The sequence below is a fragment of the Trifolium pratense genome, linkage group LG4, assembly GCF_020283565.1.
Source record: "Trifolium pratense cultivar HEN17-A07 linkage group LG4, ARS_RC_1.1, whole genome shotgun sequence".
NCBI lineage: Eukaryota > Viridiplantae > Streptophyta > Magnoliopsida > Fabales > Fabaceae > Trifolium > Trifolium pratense.
In genome coordinates, this window is record NC_060062.1 from 22,957,386 (window position 1) to 22,976,328 (window position 18,943).

At 44.9% G+C, this 18,943-nt stretch overlaps 1 protein-coding gene across 1 annotated transcript; it reads right to left on the minus strand.

Moving 5' to 3' along the window:
• Window positions 1-14,675: 14,675 nt before the first annotated feature.
• LOC123882495 (receptor-like protein kinase) lies at window positions 14,676-18,475 on the minus strand. The gene is made up of 2 exons (XM_045931364.1): window positions 15,642-18,475; window positions 14,676-15,469 (listed from the first exon to the last, which is right to left on the minus strand). Exons 1-2 carry the CDS (start codon window positions 18,256-18,258, stop codon window positions 14,913-14,915), a joined length of 3,174 nt encoding a protein of 1,057 aa, XP_045787320.1. The 5' UTR covers window positions 18,259-18,475; the 3' UTR covers window positions 14,676-14,912.
• Between the last annotated feature and the right edge of the window lie 468 nt (window positions 18,476-18,943).

Sequence of the window (18,943 nt, forward strand, 5' to 3'; positions counted from 1 at the left end):
TAAAATAAATTATCCACTTTATAAGATCTTATTGGAAGTATAGCCGTCAAATGGGCTGTGGGTCAGACTATATATTTCGGTCAGACTGACCCGATTTAATTATTAGAAAATTTTTTTTCTACCCCAACAATTGTCAATCTACCCCAATATTAATTTTGAATGGACGAATTTGCCTTCATATATAAACTAAAACCCTGACGAAAAAAATTTGGTTACCTACACACTTTGGAAAAAAGTGTTCAGGTATATAAAGTTTTTCTTTTTTTTTTTACCTGAACACTTTGAAAAAAAGTGTGTAGGTATGTAAAATTTTTTCAAATTTATCTTGTTACCTACACACTTTGGAAAAAAGTGTTCAGGTATGTAAAATTTTTCTAATTTTTCTAATTCTTTTTGCTTTTCAATTTTCCTTCCGAATATTATATCTCATGTTAAGGATTCATAGGCTATACCTTATTTCGATCCTCACATTCGATCACGTTCATACTGATCTGAAATTTCAATCTCCGTCCTGAATTTCTGTATTTTCTTATCAAAACTCATTTTCGACCTGAAACTCATACGTACAAATCTAAATTCTGGTTTTTGTTTTAAATATTTTACTTTTTGATCGTACCTGGTGATCAGAATAGATTGATGGCCGGTCCGTTGAGCGAGCGTCCACACCGAAGGGGGGGTTTGTACCTGCAGGTGCTCCGATGCCTAAGTCAGCAAAGTGAACAGAGAGATACAAAAGAAGAGAGAGAAAGTGTATTCAATAATGATTCAGAATACCTGGCTCTCCTGTATAGGAGAGCTTATATAGTGCCCCCAGCGCTGGGCCAAAGGTTGGTCTATTGGGCCTGGATAACCGGCCCAATAGGCTCAACTGCCAGGATAGTCCCTGTATCGTAGGGGAAGGCCGTTATTCGCCTCTATCCTGGTTGGAGTCGTTCCGCTATTTGCGGGTAAGGGATAGACTCCGTGACAAATGCGGTTGGATAAAGGAGCACGTGTTAAACGTGCTGCTTAGCTGTTAAGCTAAGGCTGAATGAGTCGTTGTGCACGGGTAGCCGAGCACGTGATTAGCGTGGAGCTAATCTGTTATGTCGAGCAGGACACGTCATTGGCTGACGTGTCGGGGAAGTATCCCCTTATTGGGCCATGCCCCAAATGTCGGGCATGAGTGATTGGGCCAGCTCTTGGCCCAGTCCAGAACAGGAGCCCCCCAAGTCGTTGCTCCTAGGTATAGGAGTAATGACTTAAGGTCCATGCCCGTATGTCGAGGAGGGTTTATATGTTGTTCGTAAATTCCTCAGTGGCACGACGAGGAGGATTTTACAAAGGGGAAATTTCTCTTTGCTCGTAACGCGTGCCACGATGTTCGTGGTGGAAATTACGGGGAAGGGACTTTGCTTTTGAAAGTCATTTGCTTTTTACGTTCCTCGACGGATTGTCGAGGAAGTGTCGTTTTAAGTGCATCTTGTTGATGCTGCTTGTTTTTACGGGCACGTTTGTTTATGATGTTTGCTTCAATTGCCCGTGATTTTCGCCTGATCGCGGTGTCGAGGAGATAATTACGTTGGTGATATCGATGAGTTCCTCGTGGAACGCATCGTCTGTTCGATGGGAAATGAAAAGACAGATGTTTCATCTGATCTTGACGCGTGTGTGTGCTAGTGGGAGAGTAATGATGACATTGGGAATATGCAGCAGTCGCCTCGTTTTGCGAGGGGGCTTCTTAGCCGTTGGATACATGCGACCTTTGATTTCCTGCGAGATTCAATCAGGGCCTTTCGATGATTTTTTACCAGAGCCGTTAGATCTTGATCAACGGGTATGATTGGAAGGGCGTGTTTCTTCGCCATGGAGGTGCAGGGCCTCAAAGGGTCTATAAATAGGAGAGGGGAGATTCATTTGGACTTTTCTCTCCCTCTCTCATACGTTGCTGCTGCCACTGCATTTCTCAGCTGAAAGTTCAGAAAACTCCAAGGCTTTTGCGCTTCTTTCCTTTACTTAAGGCTTCAATCTTTGCTTTGCTTAAGGTAATTTCTTCAACTGTCTTTGTTTTGGCTTTGTTTTGAAGCATGTTTATGTTTAGCATTGATTTTGTTGTTTACTTGTATACCCATTTTGTTCATGTTGTTTTGGTTTTTGAATTGGCATGCTATGGGTTTCGATTCACCCACCATCACCATTTGTTGGTGGTTTTCTGTTTTGCAAAGCCCATTACTTAACGCATTTGGCGTCTGGTGGTGTTTGAACCCCTACAAACGCCGTTGTGTGCCTTGACTTTGATGAATAAAAGGCTCTTCATTTCTGGGAAAATGAAGAACACAATGAGTTTCTGGAAAATGGTGATGAACACCTTGAAGATGACGAACCATATTCATAGATTTCTGGAGTTCTATGTTTTTTGTCGGGGAGAGGATGCTGTTTCTTCTCCCCGTTTATTGTAGCAAAAAGCTAGGTTAGTTGGATCTCGTGTCGGGGAGCTTCTCCCCGTTTTCGCCTTCGCGAGTATCTAAGTGTCTTTATGAATTGTATGAATGTCGGGGACCTTCTCCCCGTTTTTTCTTTGGGGAAAATGAGTTTGTAAAAACTCTGTGTCGGGGATCTTCTCCCCGTTTTTAACTAATGATTTTGTGCAAACTGAAGTTTGCTTGTAAGTGTCGAGCCATGTCTTGTGTCGGGGACCTTCTCCCCATTTTTAGGCTTTGTTAAATAGTTCTCCCCGTCTTCTCTGTTTTTGTCTGTTTTGCCATTTTGATAAGGGCTTTTGGTCGGGGACAGCGTCCTCGCCCTATTTCACGCCCTTTCACTTGAATTGCGGTGAAAGGGTGGATTTGATATGACTGTCGAATTCACTTTATCTTCGCTGCTTTTCAGGTATTCAAAATGTCAGATACAGAGGAAGTGACGGGGAGCCAAGCGGTGTCAAAGCACAAGCTGGTCGACACCATTACGGATCCAGAGCTGGCCTGGGTTGCGCCCGAGCCTCGAGGCATTGCTTCGACGATTTCTGCCCAGGATCCCCGGCTTTATACAATAGTCGAGAACAACGGCGCTGGGCCGGTAAATTGGGAGGTTCATGTGCCCGCTGAAGGGGAGCGGATATGCTCGTCGTATACCGAGGGCGGGTTTACTATGTATGAGTTGGCTTTCAGAGAGCTGGGGTACAGGCTGCCGTTCAACGACTTCGAGGCTGAAGTATTTGGTCGGCTGAAGGTGGCCCCTTCGCAGCTCCATCCAAATGCCATGGCGTTCATCCGGGCATATCAGGTCCTCTGTAGGTACCTGGAGGTGGAGGCCACCGTTCCGCTTTTCTTTCACGTTTTTAAGATTCAGAGACAGAGGGTCGGGGACCAACAGGGCTGGGTTTCTCTGAAACATGCGTCGAGCAAGATTTTTAAAATGTTTGTTGAATCTGCTCGGGGATTCAAGGAAAGATACTACGTTATAAAGCCGGTGACGGAGTTTGCCCTGAATTCTCTTTATATGGATAAGGCGGTGATCCTCGAGGATGGTTCTCCTCAGTTGGACGCTCAAGGGGAACCGGTGACTGAATGGTCCCTTCGTTTCCCGCTGTCGTGGACGTCAGAGCATTTTCAGATGGGCACGGAGGAGTATTTAAGTGCTGCTGTGGATCTGACCCCGGAGGAACGGGCAGGGTTTTTGAAACTGAAAACTTTTGTGAAGGGGTTTAAGCCCTGCACGTTCACTACTGCTACGGGTAAGGTGGCCCTTGATAAATATGGCAAGCCTAGAGTGGAGGCCCGGTTTGTGAATACCAAGGCTTTGCTTGCGTGTAAGAGTGTCGAGGAAGAGAAACTTTTGCTGGGTATTTAGCTTTCGTTATTTTCCTTTGCCCGTATTTGGACTTGTGTTTATTTTGATAATGTTTTGATAAAATTTGTTTCTCCTCGTTATGCTAACCAGAAAATTTTGTTGCAGATAATATGGCTGACCTTGCATCTGAGCTTTTTAAGTTAGCTGTTGAGCACAAGGGTGATAAGCCGAAGAGGAAGACCAAGAGGGCCAAGGTTGGGTCGAGCAGCACAATGAATCTGGAGGAGACTGCCTCCGGGAGTCCGAGCCAGTCTTCCCCGGTGGTGAGCTCTAAGGCGCCCCCGGGTAGTCGAATTAAGAGGCAGAGGGACGAGGCCCTGGCTACCATTGTGGACCTGTCGGAGGGGGATGGTGGTTTCGTCCTCCCTCCTTGCTTGAGCAACAGGAGTTTCTTTGACAACAACCCCCCTCAGGTGCCTGTGTCGGAGAGGAACTTTGTGCTGGGTACTTCTGAAGCGGCTCGGCGACAGCAGTTGACCCAAGATATTGCTGCTGTGGTCCGGTTGGTGGAGACAGCTTTGGTTTTGAACGAGGGGGGGCCTAATCACGAGGCTGAGAAGCTGGCCGCTAAAAACAGGAAGCTGGAGGCTGAGATTGCTTTGCTGGAAAATGATCTGCTCGACCTTAGGAGCAAGCAGGAAAATTATTTCAAGAATATGGAGGAGGCTCGGCTTACTGCTGAGCAGCTGGATAAGACGAATCAGGTGCTCGAGGACCTGAAAGTCAGTAGCGCCGAGGAGAGGAGTAAGCTTTTGGAAGAAATAGCCGTTCTGAAGGCCAAGTCAGCTCCCCTTGAGGATGAAACCGAGGACACCCTCAAGTTCATTACTCGAGGAGACCTTGTGAAGGAGATCAGGAGGCTAGGGGGCCTGATGTAGGCGAGCATGGTGCATGGGTGGAAGAATGCGATCGCCCAACTCAAGGTTGTGAATGCCGAGCATGGCTTGATAACTGATGGCATTCACAAGCTCAAACGGGTTGAGAATGGGCAGATTGTTATTCCTGAAGATTACAAGCAGATGGAACTTGAAGAGGAGAAATATGATGAAGAGGAGAATGATGATGATGACGGGGAGGATGATGTTGAGGCGGAGGCTGTCGAGGAGGAGAAGAATCCTGATGGGGATAAGGAAGGCCACGATGAAAGCCATTAGATCTCCTCGACGAACTATTTGGGCCTGCGCGCCATTAACTTGTAATTTTCTTTGTTTTGTTTTGAACAATATTTGGGGGCCTGCGTGCCCGGTTTTGTAATATCAGGACAAGTGGGTTTTTGTGCCCGGTATTTTATAACAGTGATGTCTGTTTTATAAATCCTGCTCGTCTATCTTGTCCTCCTCGTGTGTATGTTTAAATTACTGCTTTTGTTTTGCTAAGTTATGCCTGTTTGTAATACGCATGTCTTTATGCTTGCTCGTTTTTAACTAAACAAATTTTTGGTTTTGGTACTCGTATACGTGCTCGACATTGTTGTATGCCTGCCCGACAAAACCGTTTTTATATTTGTAAGTTTTTGTTGCGAGCGCGTTTCGTCGAGGAGGTCGTCCTCGGATTTAACTTAGAAAGTTTAGGGAACTAACTAAGCGCCTAGAGTTGTTTTCTGAGGCTAATACGGACGCCGACACGTTGTTGTGCCCGCCCCCGCGGCTTGAACTTCCCATCGCGAGCTGGGCGTTAAGCCTTGGCACGAAGACGAGGAGCTTGTCTCAAAGGTCATCCTCGTCGGGGAGACGCTCTGCCCTTCCTGAGCCAGAGTATCTCCTTTTTAATTATTGGATCGAGCACGTGTGCCCGCGTGCTTTCCGTTGTCGAGGTGTCGGGCTCGTTGCTAGAGGATCCGAGCAGCCTTTTAGGAGTGTTTTTTAGTTTGGCAATAACTTAGCTATAATACTGTTTTAATTTTTGGGCGTTCCAAGGCCGAGGAAGTTTCTTTCCTCGAAGATCCTCGAGATAGTATGCGCCATTTTCTGTTTTGTCAATGACGCGATATGGTCCTTCCCAGTTGGCCGCCAGTTTACCATCCTGGGAGTCCTTAGCATTTCGTCTTAGGACGAGGCTGCCCACTTCAAATTCTCTTTTGATGACTTTGACGTCATGTCGGGCAGCTATTTTTTGTTTAAGGGTGGCTTCCCGAAGGGATGCCCCCGTGCGGATCTCTTCGACGAGATCAAGCTCTTCACGGAGAGCTTCGTCGTTCATTTCTTCTTCGAGCGGTTGCTCGGTTCGGCGAGATGGCTCGCCCACCTCCACGGGGATGACTGCTTCTGTTCCATATACCATTCTAAATGGAGTCTCCCCGGTTGTGGAGTGTGGTGTTGTGCGATAGGCCCAAAGGACGCTTTCGAGCTCCTCGACCCATTTCTTTTTATTTTGGTCCAATCTTCGTCTTAGGCCGCGCAGGATTACTCGGTTGGCGGCCTCGGCTTGCCCGTTAGTTTGGGGATGTTCCACGGAAGTGAAATGTTGCTTGGTCCCCAGGGCAGCGAGGAAGTCTTGGAATCCTTTGTCCGTGAATTGTGTCCCGTTGTCCGTGACGACGGCTTGTGGTATCCCAAACCGGCAGAGTACGTCGCGTTTGAAGAAACGGAGTATCCTGAACGACGTTATGTCGGAGAGGGGTTCCGCCTCTACCCACTTGGTGAAATAGTCCACGGCGACTATCAGAAATTTATTTTGGTGGAGTCCCTTTGTGAAGGGGCCAAGTATGTCCATGCCCCACCAAGCGAAGGGCCATGGTGACGACAAAGATTTGAGTTCGTGGGGAGGAGCTAGGTGCATGTCCCCATGTCGTTGACATTTGTCGCATTTCTTCACATGGTCCTTTGCGTCTTGCTGCATGGTGGGCCAGTAGTATCCTGCTCGAAGAGCTTTCCTGGCCAGCGATCTTCCTCCCAGATGCTGGGCGTTGATTCCCTCGTGTACCTCGCGCAAGATATAGTCGACCGTTTTCTCGTCGACACATTTAAGGAGTGGGATTGAGAATTCTCTTCTATATAACTTTCCGTCGAGGATGACATATGCGCATGCTCGACGTCTAATTATTACTGCCTCTTTCTGATCGTCAGGGAGGGTTCCATTCGCGAGGAAGTTGTACACGGGGGTCATCCAGCAATTTTGGTCGCCAATGACATTTATGTCGAGGACGTTGCTCGCCTTCTCGATGCTTGGTCGGGGGAGTACTTCCTGAATGACGGATTTGTTTCCACCTTTCTTTTTTGTGCTCGCCAGTTTAGACAGGATATCTGCCCGTTTGTTGTGCTCGCGTGGAACGTGTTGCACCTCCACGGATTCGAACTTAGTGATTTTTTCCTTCACTAATGCTAGATATTCAGAGAGATTATCATTTTTGGCTTGATATTCTCCCAATACTTGTGAGGCAACAAGTTGTGAATCTGTGAAAATTTTTACTTCTTTTGCCTCCATGTCCTCGGCCAACCGTAGCCCTGCTAGGAAGGCTTCGTATTCTGCTTGGTTATTTGACGTCGGGAAGGATAGTGCTAGGGATACTTCAATGATGATCCCATTTTCGTTTTCCAGGATAATTCCTGCTCCTGCTCCCGTGGAGCTTGACGCTCCGTCGACGAATATTGTCCATTTGTCTGCCTCGCTTGTCGAGGAGGCTGGACTCGTCATTTCGGCTACAAAGTCTGCTAGGACTTGTGATTTTAGCGCTTTCCTGCTTTCGTAACGAATGTCGAATTCGGAAAGCTCGAGGGACCATTTGAGCATCCTGCCCGCCATATCTGGTCGGCCAAGCAATGATTTGATGGGTTGGTCGGTTCGTACTATGATTGTGTGTGCTAGGAAGTAGTGACGTAGTCTTCTTGCTGCGTTGATCAAGGCGAGGGCCACCTTTTCGATTTGTGTATATCTGAGTTCGGGCCCCTGTAGAGCCTTGCTCGTGAAGTACACTGGTTTTTGTCCTTCCGTTGTTTCGCGGACAAGGGCTGCGCTGACGGCCTCGGATGCGACGGAGAGGTAGATGTATAACACTTCCTCGACATCCGGGCGTGAGAGGACTGGAGGTTCGGAGAGGGCCTTCTTAAGATGTTGAAGGGCCTGCTCGCACTCGTCCGTCCATTCGAACGCAGCTTCTTTCCTAAGTAATTTGAAAAGCGGTAATGCGTGTTGAGCAGATTTTGCTACGAAGCGGGATAACGAGGTTAGCATTCCGTTCAGGGTTTGTATGGATTTTTTGTTGCTCGGAGTTGGGAGCTCCGTAAAGGCACGACATTTGTCGGGGTTGGCTTCGATTCCTCGTTCTGTTAGGTAGAATCCGAGGAACTTTCCTGCTCGTACCCCGAAGGTGCATTTTTCTGGGTTGAATCGCATGTTGTGTTTTCTGGCCTGCTCGAAGACCTTACGTAAGTGGGCGGTATGGTCGATTTCCTCGTGGGATTTTACGATCATGTCGTCCATGTAGACTTCGAGCATGTCGCCTATTTCTGCCCGGAATACTTTGTTCATCATCCGCTGGTATGTAGCACCAGCGTTTTTTAGACCGAAGGGCATTACGTTGTAGTAATAGTTGCCCGACTCTGTCATGAAAGCTGTTTTTCCCCTGTCGGCCACAGCCATTGGGATTTGGTTGTATCCTGAATATGCATCCATAAAAGACAATAATTTAAAGCCAGAAGAATTATCGACTAATTTATCAATGCAAGGTAAAGGATAGGAATCTTTAGGGCAAGCCCTATTGAGATCGGTATAGTCAACACACATGCGCCATTTTCCATTAGATTTTTTAACTAGTACAACGTTTGACAACCAGGTAGTGTATCTGGCTTCAGAAATAAAATTTGCCTCTAGGAGGTCTTTTACAGCTTTTTCAGCAGCCTCCGCTTTTTCGGGAGACTGCCTACGCCTACGTTGCACTACAGCACTAGCAAGTGGGTCGACAGTGAGTTGATGACAAGCGATGTTTGGATCCAGCCCGGGCATGTCGGCAGCGTGCCATGCAAACAAGTCAGCATTTTCTCTAAGGCAGGCTTTCAGCTGCTTCCTCGCCAACTCGGGGAGCCCTGTACCAATCTTGACTCCTTTTTCTGGATCCTCGCCAAACTGGACTATCTCAAAGTCTCCATCTGGAATGGGGCGATAATGCTCTTTGCTCGCCTCGTCGTCCTCCTTCTCCTCCTTCTTTAGCTTTTTCTCCTCCTTATGCTCTTTCTTGGAGGTGCGGCTGTCAAGATCAACAGAGCTCACACTTGGACCGGGCAGACTTGGTGGTACTTCCGGGGATGGCTTTGGTGCTTCCGAGGAAGGCTTTTGCTTCTTTGGGTCAGGAGCCTTGCCAATGAAATTGTTGCCCTTGGACGCTGCGTCAAAGCATCTTCTTGCAGCTTCAATGTCCCCGTGTAGAGTAGCAACCTGCCCCTTATGAGTATAGTACTTCATCTTCAGGTGGGCAGTAGAAGGGACAGCAACCAGGTCTGCTATGGCCGTCCTGCCGATGATGCACTGGTAGAGGCAAGGGCAGTCCACGACCAAGAATTTCACCCTGATCGACTTAGCAGTCTCTTCGGAACCAAAGGTGACGATCAGGTCGACATAACCCCAAGGCCTAGTAGTTGCTCCATTGAATCATGTGAGGTCTGAGCCCAAGTACGGGGTGAGGTGTGTCTCGTCCAGCTGTAAGGTCCTGAATAAACTGGCGTACATAATGTCGCAGGAGCTCCCCGGATCGATGAGGACCCGACGAACGTCCATGTTGGCCATGTCTGCCCGGACGAGGAGGGGAATTTGGAAATTGGCTGTCCCGCCGGGCAGCTCTTCTCGATAGAAGGCTAAAGGCATTGATCGCCCCTTCGCCTTGTCCAGTGTTGCGTTCATATTCGAGGACGTGTTGATGAGATCCTCAAATTTTCTTTTTATTGATCCGACGGTGTGCTTGTCCATGTGACCGCCGGATATGACGAGTGAGTCTGTGAAGTAGTCCCCCGTGCTAAGCGTAGGACTAGTATGGGTGTCCCCAAAACCGCTGGGGATAGCAAAATCTTCTGGCCGGGAGACGCTCATAGCTATCTGCTTGGCGTTGTTCTTCCCGGCTGGTTGGGGAGGTACTTCCTCGACCGCGCGTGTCTCCGCGGCCTCTGGTCGAGGGTCGTTGTTTCTTTTCACGAACTGTCTTAGTTGTCCGTTTCTGATCATGATTTCAATAGCATCCTTCAGTTGGATGCAGTCGTCGGTCCTGTGACCATAACTTTTGTGGTATCTGCAATACCTATTTTTGTCTTGGCCGGGCTTCAGGGGGGTTGGCTTTGGTTGCTTCACATTTGCTCTGTCGAACTCAGAGATGTGAACCTCAGCGAATATCTCTCCCCGTGATTTGACGAGGGGGGTGTAGGTGGCGAATGTGCTTGGAGGGCCGCGAGGCTCTCGTCTTTCGCCCCTCCTTCTGTCTCTGCCCCTCTCGCCACCCCGATCGCCGCCTCTATCGTGTCCCCTGTCGCCGCCCCTATCATCGCTCCTATGGGAGGATTCGCGGGCAGGGTGGCTGCTTCCAGGTCGGGCAAGGCGGGCGACATTAGCTGCCTGGACTTCCTCGTAATCAATGTACTTTTGAGCTTTTAGGAGGAGGTCGTCCCAGGTGGGTGGTTTTTCTATGCCTACAGCTTTGGCAAAATCGCTGCCCGGGCGAAGGCCCCTCTGCAGCAAGTATTTTTTCATGTCGTCGGTCGTTTCGACCTGCACAGCCTCTTTGTTGAATCTCTCGACGAAGTTGCGGAGAGTTTCGTCTTCAGCTTGGTATATGGCCTCCAAGGCATGCACAGTCTTTGGGTGCTTGCGGGAAGCAGTGAAGTGTCTGCAAAACTGTTCAGTAAGATCCCTCCATGAATGGATGGATTGAGGGGGCAGGCTTTGGTACCATGCCATTGCTCCCTTCCTCAGCGTGGTTGGGAACAGTCTGCACCTAATAGCACCGCTTATGTTCCTGAAATCCAGGTTCGCGTTAACATTGGCAATGTGATCGTCGGGGTCGGTCAAACCATCGTACGCGGGGAGCGTAGGAGGTCTCTCGAAGCCCTTTGGGACACGCTTCCTCAGAATGTCTGCGGTCAGGGGGCATCGGGGATCACCCTCGTCGCTCCCGTTAGGAGAATGGTCCTCGGAAGACCGGGGAGAATAGTCGCCGGGCATGGGCGTTGGACTGCGAGATTTGCGAGGACGGTAGCTGCCCGACGCGCCATGCTTGGCCATGTTCGCCAACCCTTGAGGTGAATGGCGGCGCGGAGCTTCGTGTTTTCCTTTCTTGCCCGGGGAGAGCCTACCCTCGCGATGTGGAGGAGTACGGTCCCTCTTCCGAGGAGTAACTTCGACCCTCTCTAAGTCGGGGCGTCGATGTTTGACGGCCGCCGGTCGAGGAGGGGAAGGAGTAGCCTGGTGTCTCCGCGGGGGGGAGTTGGTCTTTCTGCGACGCCGGCTTTTCTCCAGCGCGGCGATTCTTTCGCTCTGCTCGTCCAGTCGACGATTTTGAGCCTGCATGGCCTCCGTTGTTTGTTTGAGGGCAGCGATCAAGGCTGCGACCTCAGAGTTGGCCAAGACGGCGGGCTGTTCGGCGTTGTTTGCCGGAGCTTCTTGCTTGAATTGCGGGCGTTTGCCCATACGACGATCGGTTAGGTTCTCAACGTCTTCTTCATCGGAAGAGAGTGAGGTTTCCCGTCCGTCGCGGGAGTCGGTTTCTGGCCCGCGTGGTACGGTGGTATTGTCACGCACCGGTGATAGCACGGTGTTATGCTGCGGCGGCGGAGAGGACGGAACGTTGAGCACGTTGTCGTCGCCGGCGTCGGTGTTGAGTGGCTGCGAAGAACTGGCCATGATGAAGTTTCTTGAGAGGTTTGGTTTTGATCTTTGTTTCTTTAGGAAAGATTAAAGAAGGGGAGGAACTCAGTTCCCACAGACGGCGCCACTGATCGTACCTGGTGATCAGAATAGATTGATGGCCGGTCCGTTGAGCGAGCGTCCACACCGAAGGGGGGGTTTGTACCTGCAGGTGCTCCGATGCCTAAGTCAGCAAAGTGAACAGAGAGATACAAAAGAAGAGAGAGAAAGTGTATTCAATAATGATTAAGAATACCTGGCTCTCCTGTATAGGAGAGCTTATATAGTGCCCCCAGCGCTGGGCCAAAGGTTGGTCTATTGGGCCTGGATAACCGGCCCAATAGGCTCAACTGCCAGGATAGTCCCTGTATCGTAGGGGAAGGCCGTTATTCGCCTCTATCCTGGTTGGAGTCGTTCCGCTATTTGCGGGTAAGGGATAGACTCCGTGACAAATGCGGTTGGATAAAGGAGCACGTGTTAAACGTGCTGCTTAGCTGTTAAGCTAAGGCTGAATGAGTCGTTGTGCACGGGTAGCCGAGCACGTGATTAGCGTGGAGCTAATCTGTTATGTCGAGCAGGACACGTCATTGGCTGACGTGTCGGGGAAGTATCCCCTTATTGGGCCATGCCCCAAATATCGGGCATGAGTGATTGGGCCAGCTCTTGGCCCAGTCCAGAACAGTTTTTATTTATTTATTGGAATGTTCCTCACCGATAATAATCATCGAAATGGACCTGTCGTGTTAGTTGAATCTACAAACAGGTGTTAAGATTGGCTTTATGGTTTTCAAGTTGCAAACATGTCATAAAGTTTACATACCCACCGATCTGTGTGTGTGTGCGCATCATTGCACACAAGGTGTTTGATATATTTAATCAATGTCTTGTGCAATGTTATTTCATAGATTTTAAAACTTCAGTTCTGATTTATGATGACCAAACGTGATGGAATTCTAAATTTGATTCATGTGATCTTCTGATAGGTGTCTCATTTTTGTTCTATGCCATGAGCTATCATATAATTTGAAAAAAATTATCTGTACACTTTTTTTCAAAGTGTTCAGGTAACAAAAAAAAATAGAAAAATTTTACATACCTGAACACTTTTTTCAAAGTGTGTAGGTAACAAAATAAAGAGAAGTGATATTTGTATATCTATTTTTGGACAATATTTGAGACATCATTCTCTCTCATATTCTGATAGTATTTTTACTCTCTCTCTCCTCTTCTTTTTCTTTATTATTTTTCTCTCAAAAGATGAAAGTAAAAAATGTTGTCCTAAATGTTGTCCTAAAATTTGTTGTACAAATAACACTCCTCCAAAATAAATTTGGAAAATTTTTACATACCTACACACTTTTTTTCAAAGTATTCAGGTAAAAAAAAATTAGAAAAATTTTATATACCTGAACACTTTTTTCCAAAGTGTGTAGGTAACCAAATTTTTTTCTTCAGGATTTTAGTTTATATATAAGGGCAAATTCGTCCATTCAAAATTAATGTTGGGGTAGATTGATAATTGTTGGGATAGAAAATTTTTTTCTAATTATTATTGGGCTAGACATTAACGAGTCCAGCCCGACCCTATGCGGGCCGGTCCGAACCATTTTTTTTTCCCTTTTTTGTTTATTCAATCTTTTTTTTGTCACTTTGATGTATTAGTTCTTGATAATTATCAATTTTATTGAGATATAATTATATGCATATGTAAATAATTTTTACATCAATACCAACTCTGCACTATTACATATGCATTCTCTGTCACAGGTGACAATGTAAACATGTTAGAAAATACTATCTTGAACAACAACGCTTTCACTTTTAAGTTATGTTGTAAAATAATGAAGTTATTGAGAATCCTTAAGAGACTTAGTAAACATATCCGCCAATTGATCTTCATACTTGACAAAATCTGTGGTGATTTCTCCTGAAAGTACTTTGTCTCTCACATAATGAGAGTCTATCTCTATGTGCTTGGTCCGTTCATGGAAAACTAGATTGGATGCAATGTGGAGTGCAGATTGATTGTCGCATATGAGTTTAGTGGCCTGAAGATCTCCCAATTTTAAGTCTTCTTTTGTACTAAGAACACCAATTCTAATTGGGTTCTCATATATCAATTTTATCAATTTCATGGTCGGTCTCTTTAGCAGATGTGCATTGTAATGCCAATAAAATCACCGCCGTGACTTGTTTGGTCAGTGCTGCTGAATTGGGAAATGAACTCACAAGGTATGAATCAACAGTCTTCTCAATTTTGCATGTTTCCAGCCATATAAATAATAACAGGGATTATATCATGCTATATTATTTTTTAATTAATAAGTATAAAATATATTTAATAAAAAAAAAGCATAACATATATATTTTGTAACTAATAATTATATATACATGTATTATTTTAGACAAAGCCATGAGTTTGGCAGTAGAGCTGTCAAAATGGGCTAGCCCGAATGGGCCGGTCCGCCAAGCCCGATTTTTTTCCGGGGTCGGGCCTTGAAAATCCTAGCCCGATTTATTTTCGGGCTTTTTAGCTCGGCCCGACAAAGCCCGATTAAAAATATGGGCTAGCCCGATTAATTTTCGGGCTTTTTAGCTCGGCCCGACAAAGCCCGATTAAAATATGGGCTAGCCCGAATGGGCCGCGGGCGGCCCGCAATCCCGAAAAAATTAAAATTAAAAATAAATATAAATAATTTGTTTCGGATGATTTGAAATTAGTTTGTAATATAAATTATAAAATACCGTCCGCTACTTAAGTAGCAGGAGTAAAAATAGGGCACCCAAGAAACTCGTAGGTAGCGGATGAGTAAAAATAGGACGCGCGAGAAACTCGTACGTAGGGGATGAATAAAAATAGGGCGCGCGAGAAACTCGTACGTAGCGGATGAGTAAAAATAGGGCGCGCGAGAAAGTCGTAGGTAGCGGATGAGTAAAAATATGACGCGCGAGAAACTCGTAAGTAGCGGATGCGTAAAAATAGGGCGCGAGAAACTCGTAGGTAGTGGATGAGTAAAAATAGGGCGTGCGAGAAACTCGTAGATAGGGGATGAGTAAAAATACGGCGCGCGCGAATTATATAATATTTATAGTGGATGAGTAAAAAATATGACGCGCGAGAATTATTAATGCTATTTATATAATTGAGTTTGAGCACTAAAAGTAAAAAAAAAAAAAAAAATCGGGCCGCCCGAAAGCCCGACTACCCGTACCGGGCCGGGCTCGGGCACTAATTTTGGTAGCCCGTTTTTTATCCGGGTTTTTTAGCCCGGCCCAACGAAGCCCGAAGCCCGACCGGGCCGGCCCGAAATTGGCCGGGCCGCCCGTTTTGACAGCTCTATTTGGCAGTAGTTTACGATCTGTGCTACCCACTCACGATATTCGCTTTCAATATACACAAACGATCTTAGGTGGGATACCGTTGGTTGTAGTGATGTATCAGCTGCAGCCGCACTGCCATATTCCTCCTCATCGCAGCACTTAAACATATCCTTTTTAAACAAGCCAATAACATCTTTCATGATTGGTCTCTTTCTTAGATCCTTATCTGTGCATTGCAATGCCAATAAAAACATTGTTGTGACTTGCTTGGTCAGTGCCTCTGAATTGGGAAATGCTTCTGCAAGATATGAATCAGCAATGTACTCAATTTTGCCTGTTTCCAGCCATAAAGATCTAGCCCAGCTCACTAAAGAGGTCACATTTGTCTCATCATTCAAACAGGGAACTACCACTTTCTTTCTGGTTATTATCTCGAGCAAAACAACGCCGTAGCTATATACATCAGACTTTCTACTCTGCACTATTACATATGCATTCTCTGTCACAGGTGACAATGTAAACATGTTAGAAAATACTATCTTGCACAACTCCACTTTCATGATATGTTGAGAAATAATAAAGTTATCATTGCATCCTATCAGTCACAAGTTACTATCAGCTATCAACGAGATGTCTAAATAAAGAGTACGTGTGGATGAAGAATTGTTTACCTGGTGCAATATAGCCAGGGGTACCAACAACGATTGTCGAAAGCATTTTCCTGGTTTCTGAATGACTATAAGAATCTTCAGACAACTTCCTGTATAGGGCAGTACCAAAATCAGCTATAATTGCATCCATATTGTCATTAATAAGAATATTTTTTGATTTAATGTCTCGGTGCACTATGGGTGGGTCACAATTATTATGCAGATATGCCAGTCCTTCGGCAATTCCAACTGCTATGTTAAACCTAGCTTTCCACGTTAAGGGTGGTGGGGGATTCGTTTCATGCAAAATATCATGAAGGCTTCCATTTTCCATGAATTCATATAAGACTAAACCGTAGGAAGCGCCAATCCAATAGTCTGCGTATTTGATTATGTTTCGATGCTTATACATTCCAAGCACTTCAATTTCTTTGCGCATCATACGCAGTTGCTTTTCCCTTCTGCTTGTGAATTCAAACTTTTTCACAGCAAAAACATGTTGTCCAAGTAATGCTTTGTACACAATACCATGTGCTCCTCTGCCAATAATATACCGATCACTTAGGTTCTCTGTAGCTTGCAACACTAGATTCGGAAGGGCGGTTGGATTCTCTTCACCTAAGATGTACGATTCGTGAGCATATCTGACTCCAATCCTTCCTGCTCCTCTATCATAATAATACCAGTGGTTTAGATCTTTCGTATCTGATTCCTTTCTATGGAAACACCTTCGAATTATGATTACCAGAATAGCAGAAATCAATATTGAGGATCCAAGTTCTATCATCACAATTTGAACATTACTTATACCTTTGTGATCAGTATAAACACATGGATTTATATAACTAGTTTTAATGCAACTCATCAAACAACTGACACATAGGAGAGGATTACCCATGAATGATGATGGCGAGGAATACAATAACTTCATTAGAAATTTTGGTACAGAACCATTGAAGAGATTGTAAGAAATATTGACCTCAATTAAAGAAACAAGACCTCCAAGGGCATCAATGCTTCCTGTTAAATGGTTCAAGGATATATCCAGACTTTGCAGTAGTCCTAGGCTACCAATTTCTGAAGGAATGCCACCAGTCAATCCATTAGCACTCAAGTTCAATCCATAGAACAAATTATGCAATTTTCCCATCGATCGAGGAATTTGGCCTCCAAACAAATTTCCACCAAGTTGTAACTCGCGAAGGTTGCTGAGTTCTGCCAAAAACCCCGGAATACCTCCAGTGAAGTGATTTTCTCTGAATACCAAGGTAGTTATGTTTTTCCAACTTCTCAAACTTGATGGGAGTGATCCATTTAGGAAATTGAATCCCACATCAAAACGATCCATTTTAGTACAATTTGACAACCAAAGTGGTAAAGAACCTTGCAAGTTATTGTGAGAAAGATCCAAAATCACAAGATTCACAAGGCTTCCCAGCTTTGACGGTATTAGCCCTTCAAATTTGTTCCTTGATAAATTAATGTATGTGAGATTTGTGCAATTTTCCAAACTTGTTGGAATTGGTCCACTGATATTGTTCTTGCTCATGTCCATGTATTTCAAGTTTAGATTACTTTCAAATTTAGGAAGAGAGCCGGTGAAATTATTATCATTGAGAAACAACCTCGCCAGAGTTGCACATCTTCCTACATCAGAAGGTATGCGACCTTGAAGTTGATTGATTCCCATGTTGAGCTCTAACAAATGCTTTCCAAAGCAAAGATTTGGTGGGATATTACCGATGAACTTGTTATTCATACAGTCCAACTTCACTATGCTGCTGTTGATTCCTAAACTTTGAGGTATGACTCCTGAGAACTGATTATTAAACAATGAAATATTTTTTAGATACTTGAGGTTTGTTATCTCGAAAGGTAGCTCCCCAGAGAGGCTGTTGTTGTGAACCAAGATGTGCACAAGACTTTGAATTCTCCAAAAACTTACCGGAATTTCCCCTCTCAATCGATTGAAAGACAATTCAAGGTCCTCTAATTTACTGCAATTACCAAGAGATGAAGGAATAGTCCCTGATAACTGATTACCATATAGGTACAGCCTTAATAGTTGAGTCATGTTTCCAATATTTGTTGGAATAGGGCCACTAAGAAGATTACTGTGTAGGCTCACTTCATTTAGGGAAGGAATTTCAAACAAAGAATCTGGAATCTCGCCACTCAGCATATTGGAAGACAATCTCATGAACTGTAAATTTTGCAAGTTTTTAAAACTATATGGTATATTTCCACTGAATCTATTACCTTCAAGGTCTAAAACCTGAAGTAAACTGCAGTTACTTAACTCTAAAGGAACTTTTCCTGAGAAACCATTACCCAACAACACAAGGGTCTGCAAGTGATAAAGGTTTCCAATTTCTGGTCCAAGTTGACCAGAAATCCCATGACCAGTAAGGTTAAGGGAAATCAAATTATTGGTATGGTCACATTGAACACCAACCCATGAGCATGTATTGGAATCAGAAGCCTTCCAACTAGAGTTGATAAGAGGAGGAACAAAAGTCCAGTGTGTCAAGAGTGACAACAGAGTCAACCCATCAGAGTTAACAGCAGAAACACCGTGCAAAAAGGAAATAACCAACAAGAGTGTAATAATTCTACTGCTATAACTAGTTCTAGTCATTGAGAGTGAGACAAGGTTGTTTGTAGGTTGAAACTGAATAAGAAGCACTTACCTTGTCAACTTACAGAGAAAGATACCAAGTGATGATTGAAGTTGTAGAATGAAATTGTTTTGTTCTTTGAGTTTACTAAAAAAGTTAGGGAGAATTTTCCATACAAGATAGACTTGTGTGAGAACACTGCTGCAGTCACAATAAGTCAAAGTAGATACTAAAAATTTAAAAGTTTAATTCATTGGCCAAAATATATCATGTATGTCATCCTGTAGGTAATAGGTTGTTGGACAGTAGTATCAAAACAAAACAAAGAGACAGAGTATTTTTGCATTAAATAAGGGTATTTTGGCCCTTATAGAATATTTAATTTGTCTTCCCTTAAAAAATTGAAATCTTGAAATCTTTCTCACTTAACATATCTTATGCATAGTTGGAGCTGTTCAATTATAATATATTCCCATTTGAATGTACCAGACAAAGACAAAAACATTGAAAGATAGTAGAAAATGAGTGTTTTAAGAATGATAAATTTAAACAAGTAAAATACATTTTCGTCCGTAGGAATTGAACTCGGTATCCTAAATTTTACAACATTCACACACATTGTGCACCAACCACTTGTGCTACGGAAATGGTTCAATGAGATTTTTGAACTGCACAATTAAATGCATGTTTACACCCTTTAATAAA